Raw genomic sequence first — 13,963 nt, 5'->3', positions numbered from 1 at the left:
GTGTGATTGCCTGGGTCAGGTTTTGTTTCAGGGCTTCCAGTGTCCCCCTCGGATGCTGGGCACAGCATCCTCTGCCCTATGTTTTCATTTCTAGCGCTTTGCAGCCGGTTCATCCTGTTGCTGCAAAGGGCCACACATCCCTCTCTCCATCACCACGTCACCCATCCACACTCCATATTTATTTTAGGGTCCCGGCAGATGGCCTCATGCCCGCAGCTCTGGCACCCTGGCACCTTTCCCTGGGATTAAACCATGCTTGGGGCAAAATGGGCGGCTGTGCTCCACTGTTCCCCAAACAGGCATCGCCTCTCCCCACATCCCTGGGGTGAACGGCTGCGAGCAGAGCCTGCAGGGTCAAATGAAGGGCCCAAGCAGGGCAGGGAGAGTAAATGCTATCATGGCTGTCACGGAGGGGCTGATCCTGGGGCAGGGGGGACACACCGCAGGAGGAAGGGGAGGAAGGAGAGGAAGGCTCTTGTGCAGGGTCTGCTGGGGGAGCCCTGGGTGTTCGCAAGGAGACTCCCCTGGGAAAGGCAGAAGTCCCTCCCGCAACTCTCAGCGCTGCTCCTGCGAGCCTGGATTAGAAAATAAACCCATTAGAGGGAGAAATCATCCTCATCAATTTTTGTCATTTTAAATAACGTGGAAGAGGTCTCTCTAGGATGAAAGGCTGAGCCTGGTTGGAGGTTACATCTGCTAGGCACCTGCTTTATGTGGGTGTGAGAAATATTCCTGTGGGTTAGGGCATAAAGCTGCTCAAGAGATTCTATGCGAAGGGGCCATCGTTGTTTTGTCAGTGCATTGCTGGTCTGTCCCTTGAGGACCTGCAGGACTGGGGGAAAGCCTCTCAATTGAGATAAATACATTTAAAGTGAACGAAGTGCAGCAAGGAAGGAGTGCCATTAAAGAAGCTCCCCCATCAAGAGCTTCAGGGCTGGGAAATGTTTTTGTACAGAGACTCCCGGGCTGAGGTGGAAGGTGGCTGCAGCGGGGGCACGTGGAGCTGCTGGCAGCCCTGGAGCCACTCTGCTCCATGCTGCAGCCGGCTGGCCCATGGTTCCTCCCTGCATCAGCCTGGCTATCCCTTCATCGTTCCCGGCAGGTGTTGGGGAAGAGCAGCACAGCCAGCTTGAGGCGCTGACCTGCGATGGTTAATATGCAGGGGTGTATTTAGGAAGCAATCAAAAATATTCCAGGGTGGTGAGAAAAATCTGGCTGGAAAAGGGGGGCTGACACCACACAGCCCGGGTGGGATGAGGGTCACCGGCCACTCAGCACAGGAGGGTCTGGGGGCTTCACCCACCTATGGAATTAGGTGCTGCTGGGTGGGTTGGAGGCAGCTTTGAGATACCCCAGAAAAAAGTTCCCCCACCCCATCTCCTGGAGGTGCAGTGAAACCAGCCCGATGGGAGAGCTTTTCACCCCTATGTGCCATTTCTGGATCCCCTTCAGTTTCCACGGGAGAAGCCGGTTTTGCCGGAGGCAGTTTTACTGGAGGCAGCGGGGAGGTGCGGGACGGGCACTGGGGAGGAGCAGGCGGCACCGTGCCCAGTGGTGAGGGCAAGGGTCCTGCTGAATGGGGGGCACCGAGGGCAGCATGGCAGGCAGCAGATGCCCACCCAGGCCTTGCTGCCTTGCTGCAAAGCTGGGGACAACAGCAGCTGCCTCAAGCTTTGCACAGCCGCACCCCGGGCAGGTTGCCCCGACGCCACAGGGATGGGCAGCACAGCTACAGCGAGAGGTGCCGGGCAGGGCACGAGGTTGGCTTCCTTCTGGCAATGCCACTGCACCAGGCCATGGACTATATGGTGCAAGGGCAGGCAGCGTGTCCTCAACCCCCTGCTCAGCACAGAGGTCTCCGCTTGTGCCAGGGGTGAGCAAAGAGGGAATGGCCCGGCATGCCTTTCCCAGTCCCGTAGAACAGGGGCTGCTTTGTTTTCCTGTTGGTGCAATACACTTGCGTTCCCAGTACATGGGATCCCGGGGACTGAGCATCGTCTGCAGGGTAATTAGCAGCATCGGGGGCTCTGCCTTTGGGAGCGTGCGGGGCAGGTGCTGCTGGGCTGGGCAGGCTGGCAGATGGCCTGAAGGACTCTCTGGGGATCTCAAGCCATTACCAATAATCCAGCGTCTTTCTTCAAACATGACATGGAAGCACCTCGCTGGTGCTGTGGGAGGAGGGAGGGCTGTGCCTGTGCCAAGACCTCACACACCAGCCCCAGCCGCTCTTCACGGCCTCCCCATAAAATTAACTTGAGGTGTGTTGCTCGCTGTGCTCCCTTGCATGTTAATGCTTTCCGTCGCTTAGGTTAGCAGCAGCCGTGCCGGTGACACGTGGCGGGGGGCCTGGACTGTCCCTCTTGCTGGTGGGAGACCCGGCCCTTGCAGCCGCCATGCTCGGCGTGGTATGAGCCCACAGCAGGGGCGGCTGCCCCCCAACCGTGCTTGGGGAATGGGGTCTGTGTCCGGCTGCCAGAGGGGGGTCCTTGCCTCCTTTTACCCCTTCTCCCGAGAGCAGACAGCACAGCCCCGAGAGCCTCGAGGGTCAGGCATGGGCCTGCAGCGGGCACGGCTCCATGCCGGGCACTCGCCCTCTTTGAAACCCCTCTCCTCTCCCACCTGCTCCCCCAGCTGCACAGCACCGTGCACCCGCTGGAGTTGAGCGCTGCAGACAAAAGATTGTTTATCAGGACCCGACGCAGCCTCTCCCAGCGCTGGCTCCCTTTAATTAGCCCCATCAAAGCCGGCTGCGTCTCTCCTTCCTGAAAGGTTGCAGAACATGATTAATTCAGGCACAGAAAGCAGCCGCCTCCCGCAGAGGGGGGCCCCCCTGATAAGGCCAAAGCCCTTTCCTCTCCCCGAGCACCCTCCGTCTCTCAACCCCATGCAACAAGGTCGGGGGCTCCTTTCTCCTGTGGCAAAGCTATGGATGGGCTCAGGTTGCCCCAGGAGCCAGAGGGGACAAGCAGGAGCGGCCTCACCAAGCCCTGGGTCTCTCTCCCCGTCCCACCCATGCTGCAAGCGCAGCCGCTGTCTGCTCTGGTCATGGGCATCACCCACTGCCCATCCCTGGGTCTGCAGGTGGGACTGTCCACCAAAAACCCCAGGGATGTTCAGTGGGGGTGACACATCCCCACCAGGTCTGGGCTCGACACCAGCTCCTGGGAACGTGGGGGTCCACATGCGAGCCCTGGGGAGATGCAGGGGATACTCCAGCTGCCCCCAGTGCTCCATTTCTACAGACCATCCTCCCTGCTCCCACCTGCGTGCAGCCCAGGGTTACACGCCGTAACTTGGCTTTATTAGCTGCATTTGTAGGCAAAGGGGTTTTAAAAGGAAAAAGCCTTTGGGGAAAAGAGATAGACAGGGGGATCACTTCCCCCCTTTTTATTTATGCCAGCACGGCCGCATGCAGTGTACCGACGGCATTCAATACCCCAGAGAGCCAATTACCGCAAGGAGCGCAGCCAGAGCCAAGGCTGGGCTGCTCTCCACTTAATTTTCTTAATACAGTCACATCATCTCGGAAAAGCGCTGCTGCTCAGGGGAAGGTACAAAGTGGGTTCCCAGCGTGAATCCTCCACCTCGGGGAGGGCAGGCACAGCCTGGGCAGAGCTTCGGGGCTTCCCTTTTCATGGCGGGGAGAAGGGGGCTGCAGCTGGGGGGGCCACCCGCAGCAGGCACCAACACAACAATGTTGTCAGGTTTTTATTTTGATCTCATGAACATCCTTCCAAGAAATCAAACCACGAGAAGAAAAAAATAGTATGAATCCCTGACAGGACAGACGAGCTGCGGCCTCAAAATTAACTGACCTGTGGGGAGCTGCGGGGAAGGGAGGAGGTTTCCAGAAAGAGGACAGGAGCCTGAGCCACACAGATCTCTCCCATCCTCCCCGAGCTGTTTGGCAGAGTTCAGCCAGGCAGAGTTGCACCAGCCTCATGCAACAGGACTGACAGTAGTGTAACATGTTCCTATAAACCTCTTCTGCAAAGCAAATCCCACACCGGAGCCCCCTCTGCACGTTCCCAGAAGGGCCCCAGCTCAGTGCCAGGCTCAGCTCCGCTGTGCCTGGAGAGCCAATGCTGAACCCATCAGGTCGTGCGGGTATCAAGCACCCTCCGTCCTACTCCAGCCCTGTGTGGTGCCCGGCGGGCAGCCCTCGCCACGCTGCCTGCAGGGCTTCACATGCACCCCAGGAATGAAAAACAACACGGCTGCTGGGGAGAAAGGGGGCACAGTGGGGCCAGGAATTCAATATATGTCTCTTCTCATGCACGTTAAAGGCTTTGCTGTTGGTGCTCTTTAAAGCCAGTGGGCATAGCCACGCAGAAGCTGATCTCAGCCACTGCCAGGCATCTGCCCATGGAGACCCTTCTAGCCCCTCACACTAATCCAACCTTTACTTGGATAAAGAGCAAGAAAGAAACCATCTCTGCATGTGAAGCCTGCTCCAGCTGCCGCCTTCAGCCAGGCTACTGCAGCACAGGAGCGGCAAGAAGCCAGCTCCCTCCTCAGCACCGACTGCTTCTGTAACCCCAGGAGCAAAAGCGGTGCCACCCAGGAGAAGCAGAGGAGGAAACCCCATGGCATCTGGGCCATTCTCAGAGCACCGTGCTACACCCCACGCTGCCGCCTCACACAGGGCAGGACCACTTCAGCTGGGTGCAAATGGCCAAGCACCCTCAGAGGAGCACGGAAAGAAACAGAGCTACTGCCTCCTCTTGTGTTCTGCACACAGGGAAACCTTTATAGCTGGTCTGACACAGGAAGGTGGCCCCGAGTGGGGAGAAGAAAAACGCTGCTGAAAAGACTGAAGTCCACCAAACGGGGAATGAAGTGGGGAAAGTACCCCGGCCTCCCAGGAGACTGCTCTGGCCGCAGCCATGGGGTGACTCCTCACATGAACATGTCGTCATAGCCTGGAGGGGGAAGGTGGTCGGGATCTGGCCTGGAAAGAAATTCAGAGCAGAGTCAAACCAGAAGTGAGAGCTCAGTCTCGCAGCAACATGGATGAGCCGGGAGAGCAAGCTGGGGATACAAGGCACAGCCAAATACCTACCTGGATCTACCAGCCCCTAATGGGCCAAAGGGGTCAAATCTGGCGCCTGGTGGAACTGCTCCCGGGGGAAGCCGGCCTGGGATGCCCGACGATGGGTCAGTGCCAGGCTGCGGGAAGCCAGACCGGAGAGGATCCACGATCATTCCGCCACTCCGACCTCTGGGGAGAGGAAAGGCAGAGAAGGAGATGAGATGGGCACTGGTGAGAGGAGCAAAGCATGTCTTTGTGCCAAACCTCTGCTGCAGGAACACCGAGCACAGGAATGCGGGGTTAAGCTTACACATGGCACGTGGGAAGGAAAGCACTCCTAACCCACCACAACACAGGCCAGGACAAGCCAGTGAGGCGAGCCCATGGCAGAAAGATAGAGAGCCCTTCATGTGTGTACATGTGCATGTGTAAGAGTGCTTGGGCACAACTGATCCTTGTCCCATGGCGGCTGCTGTCTGTGACAGGAGGGAACCCAAATGAATCACACTCTGCTCCTGCCCGGGGTTATCCCTGCCCTGCAGACCTGCCTGCATTATGCCACAACACAAGGTCAGGGGCAAGATGCAAATCATGGCTCATCATCATCCTAAGGTGGGAGTCTTACAGCTGCAGAGACTGTGCCCAAGCCAGCAAACACGCAGGTCCGGGGAACTATGGTGCCAGCATACCCCAAAGCCTAGCTGGAGACAGGCACAGGGAAGCAATAGCCCTCGCCTGCCTGCCTTCCTCAGAGCCAAAGCCAAACCAGACACTCAGAGCAGCGGAAAGGCAGCTTCCCTCTTCCCCCAGTTCCCACAAGGAGCCATTCAGGGCATCAGTAATGGCTGGTAAGTCCCGCCAAGGAAGCATCAGACCCGCTGGCCCTTGCTGCCGGCTCATCCTCCCGTCCCTGCTCTCTGCTCTCCTGGGTGAGCAGCATGTCCTGCCCTGTGCAGTGTCGCAAGAGCTCGCGGACCCAGCCGGGGCTCCCGCCAGCCTTTCCAAAAAGCTGCCTGGAAGTCATTTGCTGACCACGGTGGCTCCTCGGAGCTGCCCCACGCTGTGAGTGCCATTCCTCATGGTCGGCTTTGTGCAAACTCGGCTGGAGCCTCTGGACACCGCTGCCATCATACAAGTCATTAACAACCGCGCTAATGAGTTCCATTACGCCAGGCCGGCTGCCCAAAGTGCCCCGGGACAGCCAGGCCCCACGAGCATATGCCTGGGAGTCTGGGTCTCCCGCCCCAGCGCTGGCAGGTGTCAGCACACGAATCTGCTTCCATTTACAATCTTTTTTGTCATTTACAGAGAAACTTCTGATGAAGGGCTGGAGGCAGTGAGAGAAACAGGGTCCCCCCACAACTGAACCCCTTCTCCTTGTGCTATCAGGTTTCCTTCCAGCCACCCAGGCTCCAGGCCTCTCCTTCCAGCCGGGCAAGACATTTTTAGCTGGCCCTTTTCTAGCCAAACCCACGGAGAACCAAGTCTTGCAAGAGGGGAAAAAATGCAATCCCCACAGGAGAGTGGTTCCAAAGAGGACTCCCCTGGGCCACAGGACGCTCTGTAATGACTCCAAGAGCTGGTTCTTGTCTGACTACGTGCTTTTAATTGGAATGGAAGTTCACAGGTTCTCCTTGCCTGACCAAGCCAAAGACCAAGAGACGTATCTGTGAAGATCAGTCCCCCAGACAGCCCTGCTTTTACCCAGCCTTTCTCTCGAGTGCTTCAGACAGCCGGGAGGCTCACAACCAGGACTCGAGAATTTTGTGGACTCGGCTTTAAGCCTCCCCTTCTCCAGACTGCTGGGCTGTAGACACAGCAGCTGGTAACATTTTAAATTAGAGGCTTACATTTACTTAACGACGTATTCAGCTTTGATTTACTGAAGGAATTACTGCATGTTAAATGAATACAAGCTGATTATTAAACAGACACAGATTGCAACCTATCATCTATGCAAGAGACGGGATCTTATTACGATATTAGAACCATATTGAGGTTTAGCAACTGTCAATTGGTCCCTTGCAATTTGCACTGAGTGACTGTCCCTTCACCGTCTGCACTTAGACACACTTCACCGGACACCTGAGCCAGGCGGACTCCAGCTGTTCCAGAGAAGGTCTCCAGCACCCCCACACACCCCAAGGGCAGAGCAGGGGATGCTCCTCGGGCACACAAAGCACTACCTCTCCCAGCCGTACTCACCCAAGAGGGTCCAGGTCCTCCCCACCAACAGCGAAGGGGCTCAAGGGGGAAGGCCTGAAACACAGAACACAGCGAGACATTCAGTGAAGGGGAGACTGGCCGTGTGGAGCAAGCAGGAGCGAGCATGCAGGCAGGGCAGTGCAGCCAGTGTGGCTGCTGGTGCTGTGCTCATGGGTGCTCTCCCATGGCAAGCACTGCAGCACCCAAAGGGCCCTGGGACCTGCAAGACCCTGCGTGAGTGGGCTGGCGTTGGGAGCCACCCCATACCCAGGACGCAGCATTCCCTGCTCCAGGGTGCAGCTGGGTGTGGGCACCGGTGTGCGTGGCAGGCTTGCGGGAAGCTTGCTGAGATGAAGGGGGCCCTGCTGTTCCCACTGCTCCGGGCTGGAGCTGTCTGTGGACGCTGGGAGTTTCCATGCCAGGGGCTCCCTGAGCAGTGCTGGGCTAGGCCAGGCTCTCCAGCATGTCCCGGCTGGAGACACAATGACAGTCCTACTTCCAGGAGTGCGAGGACAGTGGGGCGGTGAGCCTGCAGCCAGCTGTCACATCTCCTTGCCAATACTATGTGCTAATAACATGGTTTCAGAGCCGTGCCCAGCTCCAGCCTGTCTGCCCAGGCCTCCCTGAGGAGCATCGCACACCCTGAGCAGCCCTGAGCACCAGCAGACAGCAGTGGGGTTAAAGAACCAAGAGGTGACATGCAAGGCAGAAGCCACAGCCAGTCCCCAAGAGATGGCAGAGCCACTGCAGTGTCTCTGACTTCCAAAGGGGATTACAGCTTGTTGGGGGGGAAGAGAGGGGGGAGCCTGCCTGCTTGCCATGTAGGAGGGATGGCTGGGCATGAAGGGGCCAGGGAGGGATGGTGAAGTGAGTGCCATGTGTCCCCTTTCCCCAGCTTTGCCAGCAAAGAGTTTCAAAGGGAAAGCAGGGTCAGGAGAACATGGAGGAGAGGTCTCTGTTCCCCGCAACACGTCCTGGGCCTTGCCCCAAGCCCTGGCTGGGTGCACCGTCGTGGGAGGGCAGCTCTACCTGCCACAGCAGGCAGGAGGCTTAGAGGTAGCCCCGGTTCTGTGCCAAGCAAAGGCAGAGCTCTGCACCCACCACATGCCTTCTCCTCTCTGCCATGAGCAGAGACCCCACAGCTCTGCTAGAGCCCACATTATGAACTGACACCCAGTGCTCTGATGTCCCTCCCAGAGGCTGCTTGGCCCCATGACGGCACCATCCTTCCCACTGCTGTCCCTGCTCTGCCAGCTCCGGAGTCCTGACAGTCCCTCAGCCAGCACAGAGCAGGGCCTCCCTCCTTCCAACCTCACACCTTCCCCCCAGCCCTGTACGGTGCCCTCTCCCTCCTGGGTCTGTAGGTCTCCAGCTACACCTCCAGGCAATGCCAAAGGAGGGTCAAACCAACACATAGCTCCAGAACAGGCCATCCCTCAGCGGGCAACCTAAATCAAACCCAAGCATTCAGCCAACGAGGCTGAAACTGGCTGGGGAGGGTTTGGATCCTCTTCGCTCCCCATCCCACGCGTGCAAGATGAGGACCAGAGGTGTAGTTTGGAAAGCTGTGCCAAGACCACGTCCCGTCTAGCAGAGGACCATCAGCAGCCACCCGCTCTTTACTCACCAAGATGGTGCTCTTGTGCCTGCTGGCTGCCGGGGAGGGACCCTGAGGGGGTCGTAATCCCGGTGCAAGTCAGGATCCTTCTTCTCAGTCTCCGGCTCCTTTTTGGCCTTTTCTGTGGGGGGCCCAAGGGGAGCGATGATGCCTGAAGCAATCCTTGTCCTCAGCTCCTCGGTGTTCTTGTACACCCTGCAGGGAGGAGAGACAAGGCGGTGGGCTGGGGAGGCCACTGCACCTGGGCGTGAGGTGCTGGACAGGCTGTGAGAGGGGTGGTGAGGAGATGGACAAGCCCAAAGTGTCCCTGGCACAAAACATGTCCCCATCTGGCAGCACAGAGGGGACGGGAAAGGGTAACAGCACACAGTGGCACCAAAGCCCTCACCCCATTTAAGATGGCAGAGGTGCCACCCAGCCCAAGGGACTCCCTTGTGCTGTGGCCACAACCCAACCAGTTTGCCCTGGAGGAAACCACAGCACATAGCACTCGTCTTTAGCGAGGCCACAGGGTGCCTGGGACATGGCTGAAACCGTAGCACCCCTGGGCAGTGTCCACCCAGCACACACAGGCAGGCAGTGCTCTGGAAATAAAAGTGCTGGGCTGGTCTGGCCCATTCCCAGGTGGCACGACTCTCCCCTGGGCTCTGACCCACGGTCCCACTCTTCCCTAAATCTCTCTTGCCTGCCAGTAGTGCAGAGGGAGGCAGGGCAGGGAGCTCTGGCTGCATTTCAGGGCTGGCTGGCCTTCCCTTGGGGTTTGCACCGGGGAGGAAAGTCCTCCAGGCTCCTCCTAACCTGGTCTCTGCCCCCTGCCTATGCTGCTGGGACATTTTCTCCTGCAGAAAATACCAGGGAACTGAGATTACTTGTGGAAATCGTCCAGGTGCTCTGGGTTGATGTAGTCGGCCACTGCCAAGGTCACATCTGCGACCTTCTGAGAACTGCGATCCTGGCAAAAGACAGGTAAAGCATAGAGTCAGCAGCCCGGCAGAGCTGGGAATGAGGGAAGGAGCAGGTAGAGGCTTGGGACACAAGGAATGGGCTCACCTGCTTCCTGCCACATCCCTGTGCTGTGCCCAAATCCCCAGGAGCAAACTGTGGTGTACAGCAAGGCTCTCCCTGCTCCCTACCCCAATCTGGGCTGCAAAGGGTGAAAGACTGAGCAAAAACAAGCCAGGCAGGTGCTTGCTGGGTACAGGAGAAGATCTGCAGAAAAGTCCTGAGCTTGGAAAGGGACAGAAATGGGGCAACTCCTGGGCCAGAGTGCACAAGGCAAACTGCATCACTGCCCCAATGCAGCCAGAGTTTGACCAGCTTCACGCTGGGCCACGTTTTCTGCTGCACAGGCAGCCCCTAACACCCCCTGGGTCTGCCCCATCCTGAGGGACAAATGCTGCCGCAAGGTAGAACAAGTAACAGAAAATATTTAAGAAATGGGCTCTGCTGTTCTTTGCAGCCGCTGCTCCCAAAGGACCCCAAACCCGCAGGGGCCAGCGTGGGTGCTCACCATGACGTTGAGGATCATACTGTCTTCCACCATGATGGCCTTCAGCAGCAGTTCACGGGCATCGTCTGTGGACTTGTAGCGCAGCGTATACACCTCCTTGTTGGCTTCCCAGCCGGCGGGCAGCAGCTCAGACTTCCTTTCATCAGGACCTGGCTGCAACAGAACAGACGTGCTGCTGAGACCCTGCCCATGAGCCCAGCACACTGCAGGGCTGGTGGGACCTATCTTGGCTGCACAGAGAGATCCAGGAGGGGATCTAGGTCTCTGGGAGGGGATCTCTCAGTGCCTTCCAGGTTTTGACTGCAGGAGCAGGGGTTTATTTCCCTACAGGCTGGCCCTGCCTGCTTGCCAGCCTCCCACAGGGTCCCTGCACTGGAACAGGAGGGATACAACCACCCTTTGCTGAACAGGAGGAGATAACAAAGACCCAGACTGGGGGATGATGCTCTTCCCTGCCTGGCACCTCTCAGCTCCCCAGCACAGGACAGAGCTGTCTGGGGTGGGGGGGGGAGAAGGCTGTCGTCCTGTTTGTCCAGCCCCACAACGGTACTGCCGGGGGTCACTGCCCCACACTGTCCCCTCCTCTAGTACTGCGGGGTTTCTCCGCTAAAACAGTGCCCTGCACCCCCACCCCTGCCCCCCCAGCACCACACCAGGCACCTCCCAATGCCCCCCAGCACCGCACCGGGCTCCCAACCCACTAGACCCCTGCCACAGCACTGGCTCCAGCACCAAACCGGCCCCCTCCCTGCTATTGCGCCAGGGCCCCCCCCCTCAGCACTGGGACCCCTCCCCGGCACTGCATTTCCCCCCAACGCTGTACTGGACACCCCGCTTTGGGTATAGCGTTCCCCCCCACCACCACACCGACCCCACCAGCACCGGGACCACCCGCACCCCCCAACGCCGCGCTGACTCCCGCAGCACTGGGACCCCCCCAAGCAGCACTGAGGCCCTTCAGACTCCGCACCGGCCCGGTTTCCCCGGACATCCCCGGCGCCGCACGGCTTCCCCCCCTACCCCGCGCCTCCGCCGGCAGCGGGCGCCGAGCTCGGGCGAGCGGCGCTAGGAAAGGCCGGGGCTCGGCCGCGGCCTACCGCGGCGGAGGAGCCCGGCCCGGCCCGGATCGTACCTGGTCGCCGGCGCCGAGGCAGCGGTAACCGTGCCGGACCAGCTCCCAGTGAACGCCGCAGATCAGCGCGTCCTGCGGGCGGGAGATGGCGGCCAGCGCCCAGGCGTACAGCGGCTCTAGCCCCGCCATGGCCCCACCGTAACGAGCAGGCTCGGCCGGGCCGGGTCCAGCGGCGGGGCGGGGGGGGGAGGAAGCCGGCCGGACAAGGCCCCAAACGCCGTGCCCGGGGAGCGGAGAGCCGTACCGGGCTAAGGCCGGGGCGGAGCCGGGCCGCCCTTCACTAGAGGGCCCCCGTCCGCTGCGCAAGGCCCGGGCCTGCCGACAGCGAGGAACGGGCCGGGGGCTCCGGTCGGCGCGGGGGCCTGGGGGGGGACGAGCCGGGGAGGGATTTTCCTCTCATCCCCGGGAGAAATTTAATGTTTCTTCCCACAGCGGGAGAGAAGGGTCTCGCCGAGGTGTGTGTGCGGGTGTCCCTGCCCGCTGCCACCCCCTGCGTGGGGCTGGCAGCCTGTGGGTTAGGGTCTGTCCGACCCTCCCTCCCTGTCCCTCTCCCTGTCCCTTTCCCTGGCTCTTCCTCGGCACTTAGAAAAGCATCGGACCCTGTGGCAGGGTCTGTGTGCGCTGCTGGAGCGAGCCTTTCCACCGTGAGCAAAGCACCAAACAGCCATCGGATGGGTCTATTTCATTCCTTCCCCAGCTCCTTTCTCTGGGCCACAGTGTTTGTAACACCTAAATTCTATTAAAGTTGCCACTCAAAGGTACGCAGGGGCTTTTTTTTCCCTGCCCCTGCGCGGGAGCTGGTGTCCTCGGTGCGGCTGGCAGGAGGCTGGGGCTGGGGATGAAGCAGCCCCACGCCAGAGAACACCGTCTGCCGCTTTCCCAATCCGAGCTCCAGCTCCTCAGGCACGCTCATCTTGACTTCGTTATGCGTCAATTAATTAACTCGCACTGTTCGCTCTTTCCATTTCCCCTTCAAGAAGTCACTGAGGCTGAACAATCAACCGCAGACCGGCAGGCCTGCCTGCCCAGCAGCCCCCGCGGCTCGGCACTGCCCGTTCGCACGAATCATCGCCGCGCTGGCCGGGGAGCTGCCGCAACTCCCGCTATTCCCCCCGTCAATCCCGGCTCCGTGGAATATGGCCGGAGCTTGAAAGCCAAGAGAGCTGTGCCGGACTCGGCAGGAAAGCTACCGCTGTTTTTTCCACGGGGCCGGGATTTCAGCGCGGGAGCTTCACGAGGGAGGCATCGGATGGGGATACAATGAGAACAGCAGGAAATGCCTCAGCCGGAGCTTTTCCAGCGCTGAGCTTGTGATTCACAGCAGCAGGCAGCGTTTCCGCCCCACGGCTCGCTCCCGGCGGGCAGCAGCCGCGGTTGCAGGCTTTGACGGCATCCACATTTCACTTTCCCGGCACAGCCCGTCCCTGGGTGGGCGAGGCGGATACCGGTAGCTTCATTCGAATGCCCCCTCCTGAGGCAGAATTTGAAATCGTGGGTCTCCCTCCAGAAACGTGATCCTAAATCCTGTATCCCAGCGCTGCTAACGGGCTTCCCCCGCCTGGCTGCGGACCCGGTGCAGGTACTGGAGCATGTGGGTGTTTGGGATCGGCGTCCATGGGAGCCGGCGGTGCCTCGGTGGGGCGAGAGGCAGCAGGAATCACACAGAAGCTATGCTGAGTGCTTACTGAGCTTTCATTTTTCCACCCAGCTCGCTGCCATCTCTGTTCACCCACCATCTGCTGTCCACCCTCTCACCCATCACCACACACTCCCATCCAACCATCGGCCTGTCCTCCTGTGGCCTCACCAACGTGTCCATCCTTAATTTCTTTTCCCTTCCCCATGTCGTGCCAGCTGCCGCGGACCACACACAAGGAGCGACTTTTGGTGCCGAGTTCCCCCTGGCCCAAGCAGCCCCTCCACGAACACGGCGTGGAGTAAAGTGGGATGCCTCCACGCCGCCCCTCGCCACGGGACCCTCCTGGGAGCCGGGCCCCCGCCGTACCTGAGCCCGCGGCCCCCGGGGCTGGCTGTCGCTACATCAAAGCTGCCTTTCCAGCGCCCGCGGTGCCACGCCGCGCCGGCCCGCGTCGCCTGGCTCCCCGTCGGCTCCTTCCTCTGCTCCAGCGTCTCACTCGCTCTGTGGCTCGTTGATGATGAAAACCACTGGCCACATGAAAGCAGCTCCCCTAATGCGAGTTAGGGGCCTGCAAGCTATGTGGGAGGTAGCGGACAGCACAGCCCTGACTGGGATGCAGCGGCCAAGTCATTAACGAGGTGACAAGGATTGCAGAGCCGGCTCATTAGTGCTGCAAGGCAAGTGCGTCACGTTGGCTGCTGGGCACGCCGGTGCCATCGTCGGAGCAGCCGCGTCCTCTTTGTGGGCTGCCAGAGCAAAGCCAGGAGTGGGAGCGATGCTGCAAGAGTCGAGCGAAGCCCCCGGAGCAGCCAGCGCCCCGGATGCCT

At 59.8% G+C, this 13,963-nt stretch overlaps 1 protein-coding gene across 1 annotated transcript; it reads right to left on the bottom strand.

The window, feature by feature from the left end:
- Window positions 1-3,695: 3,695 nt before the first annotated feature.
- PSMF1 (proteasome inhibitor subunit 1) lies at window positions 3,696-11,791 on the bottom strand. Its single transcript, XM_069802044.1, has 7 exons — window positions 11,498-11,791; window positions 10,366-10,518; window positions 9,725-9,807; window positions 8,865-9,050; window positions 7,238-7,291; window positions 5,063-5,221; window positions 3,696-4,951 (listed from the first exon to the last, which is right to left on the bottom strand). The coding sequence occupies exons 1-7, from the start codon at window positions 11,624-11,626 to the stop codon at window positions 4,900-4,902; spliced, it is 816 nt and encodes a 271-aa protein (XP_069658145.1). The 5' UTR covers window positions 11,627-11,791; the 3' UTR covers window positions 3,696-4,899.
- Window positions 11,792-13,963: the final 2,172 nt, after the last annotated feature.

This window comes from Haliaeetus albicilla, chromosome 2 (assembly GCF_947461875.1).
Source record: "Haliaeetus albicilla chromosome 2, bHalAlb1.1, whole genome shotgun sequence".
NCBI classification, from domain to species: Eukaryota; Metazoa; Chordata; class Aves; order Accipitriformes; family Accipitridae; genus Haliaeetus; species Haliaeetus albicilla.
Note: the sequence above shows the minus strand (reverse complement) of the source record. Positions and strands in the feature narration are given on the sequence as shown.

Excerpts from the sequence above, each read along its gene's own strand:
- PSMF1 (XM_069802044.1), bottom strand. The coding sequence starts at position 11,626 with ATGGCGGGGCTAGAGCCGCTGTACGCCTGGGCGCTGGCCGCCATCTCC. Across the intron at positions 10,519-11,497 it reads GCCTCGGCGCCGGCGACCAG|CCAGGTCCTGATGAAAGGAA; the intron begins GTACGATCCGGG and ends GTTCTGTTGCAG. Across the intron at positions 4,952-5,062 it reads TTAGGGGCTGGTAGATCCAG|GCCAGATCCCGACCACCTTC; the intron begins GTAGGTATTTGG and ends ATTTCTTTCCAG.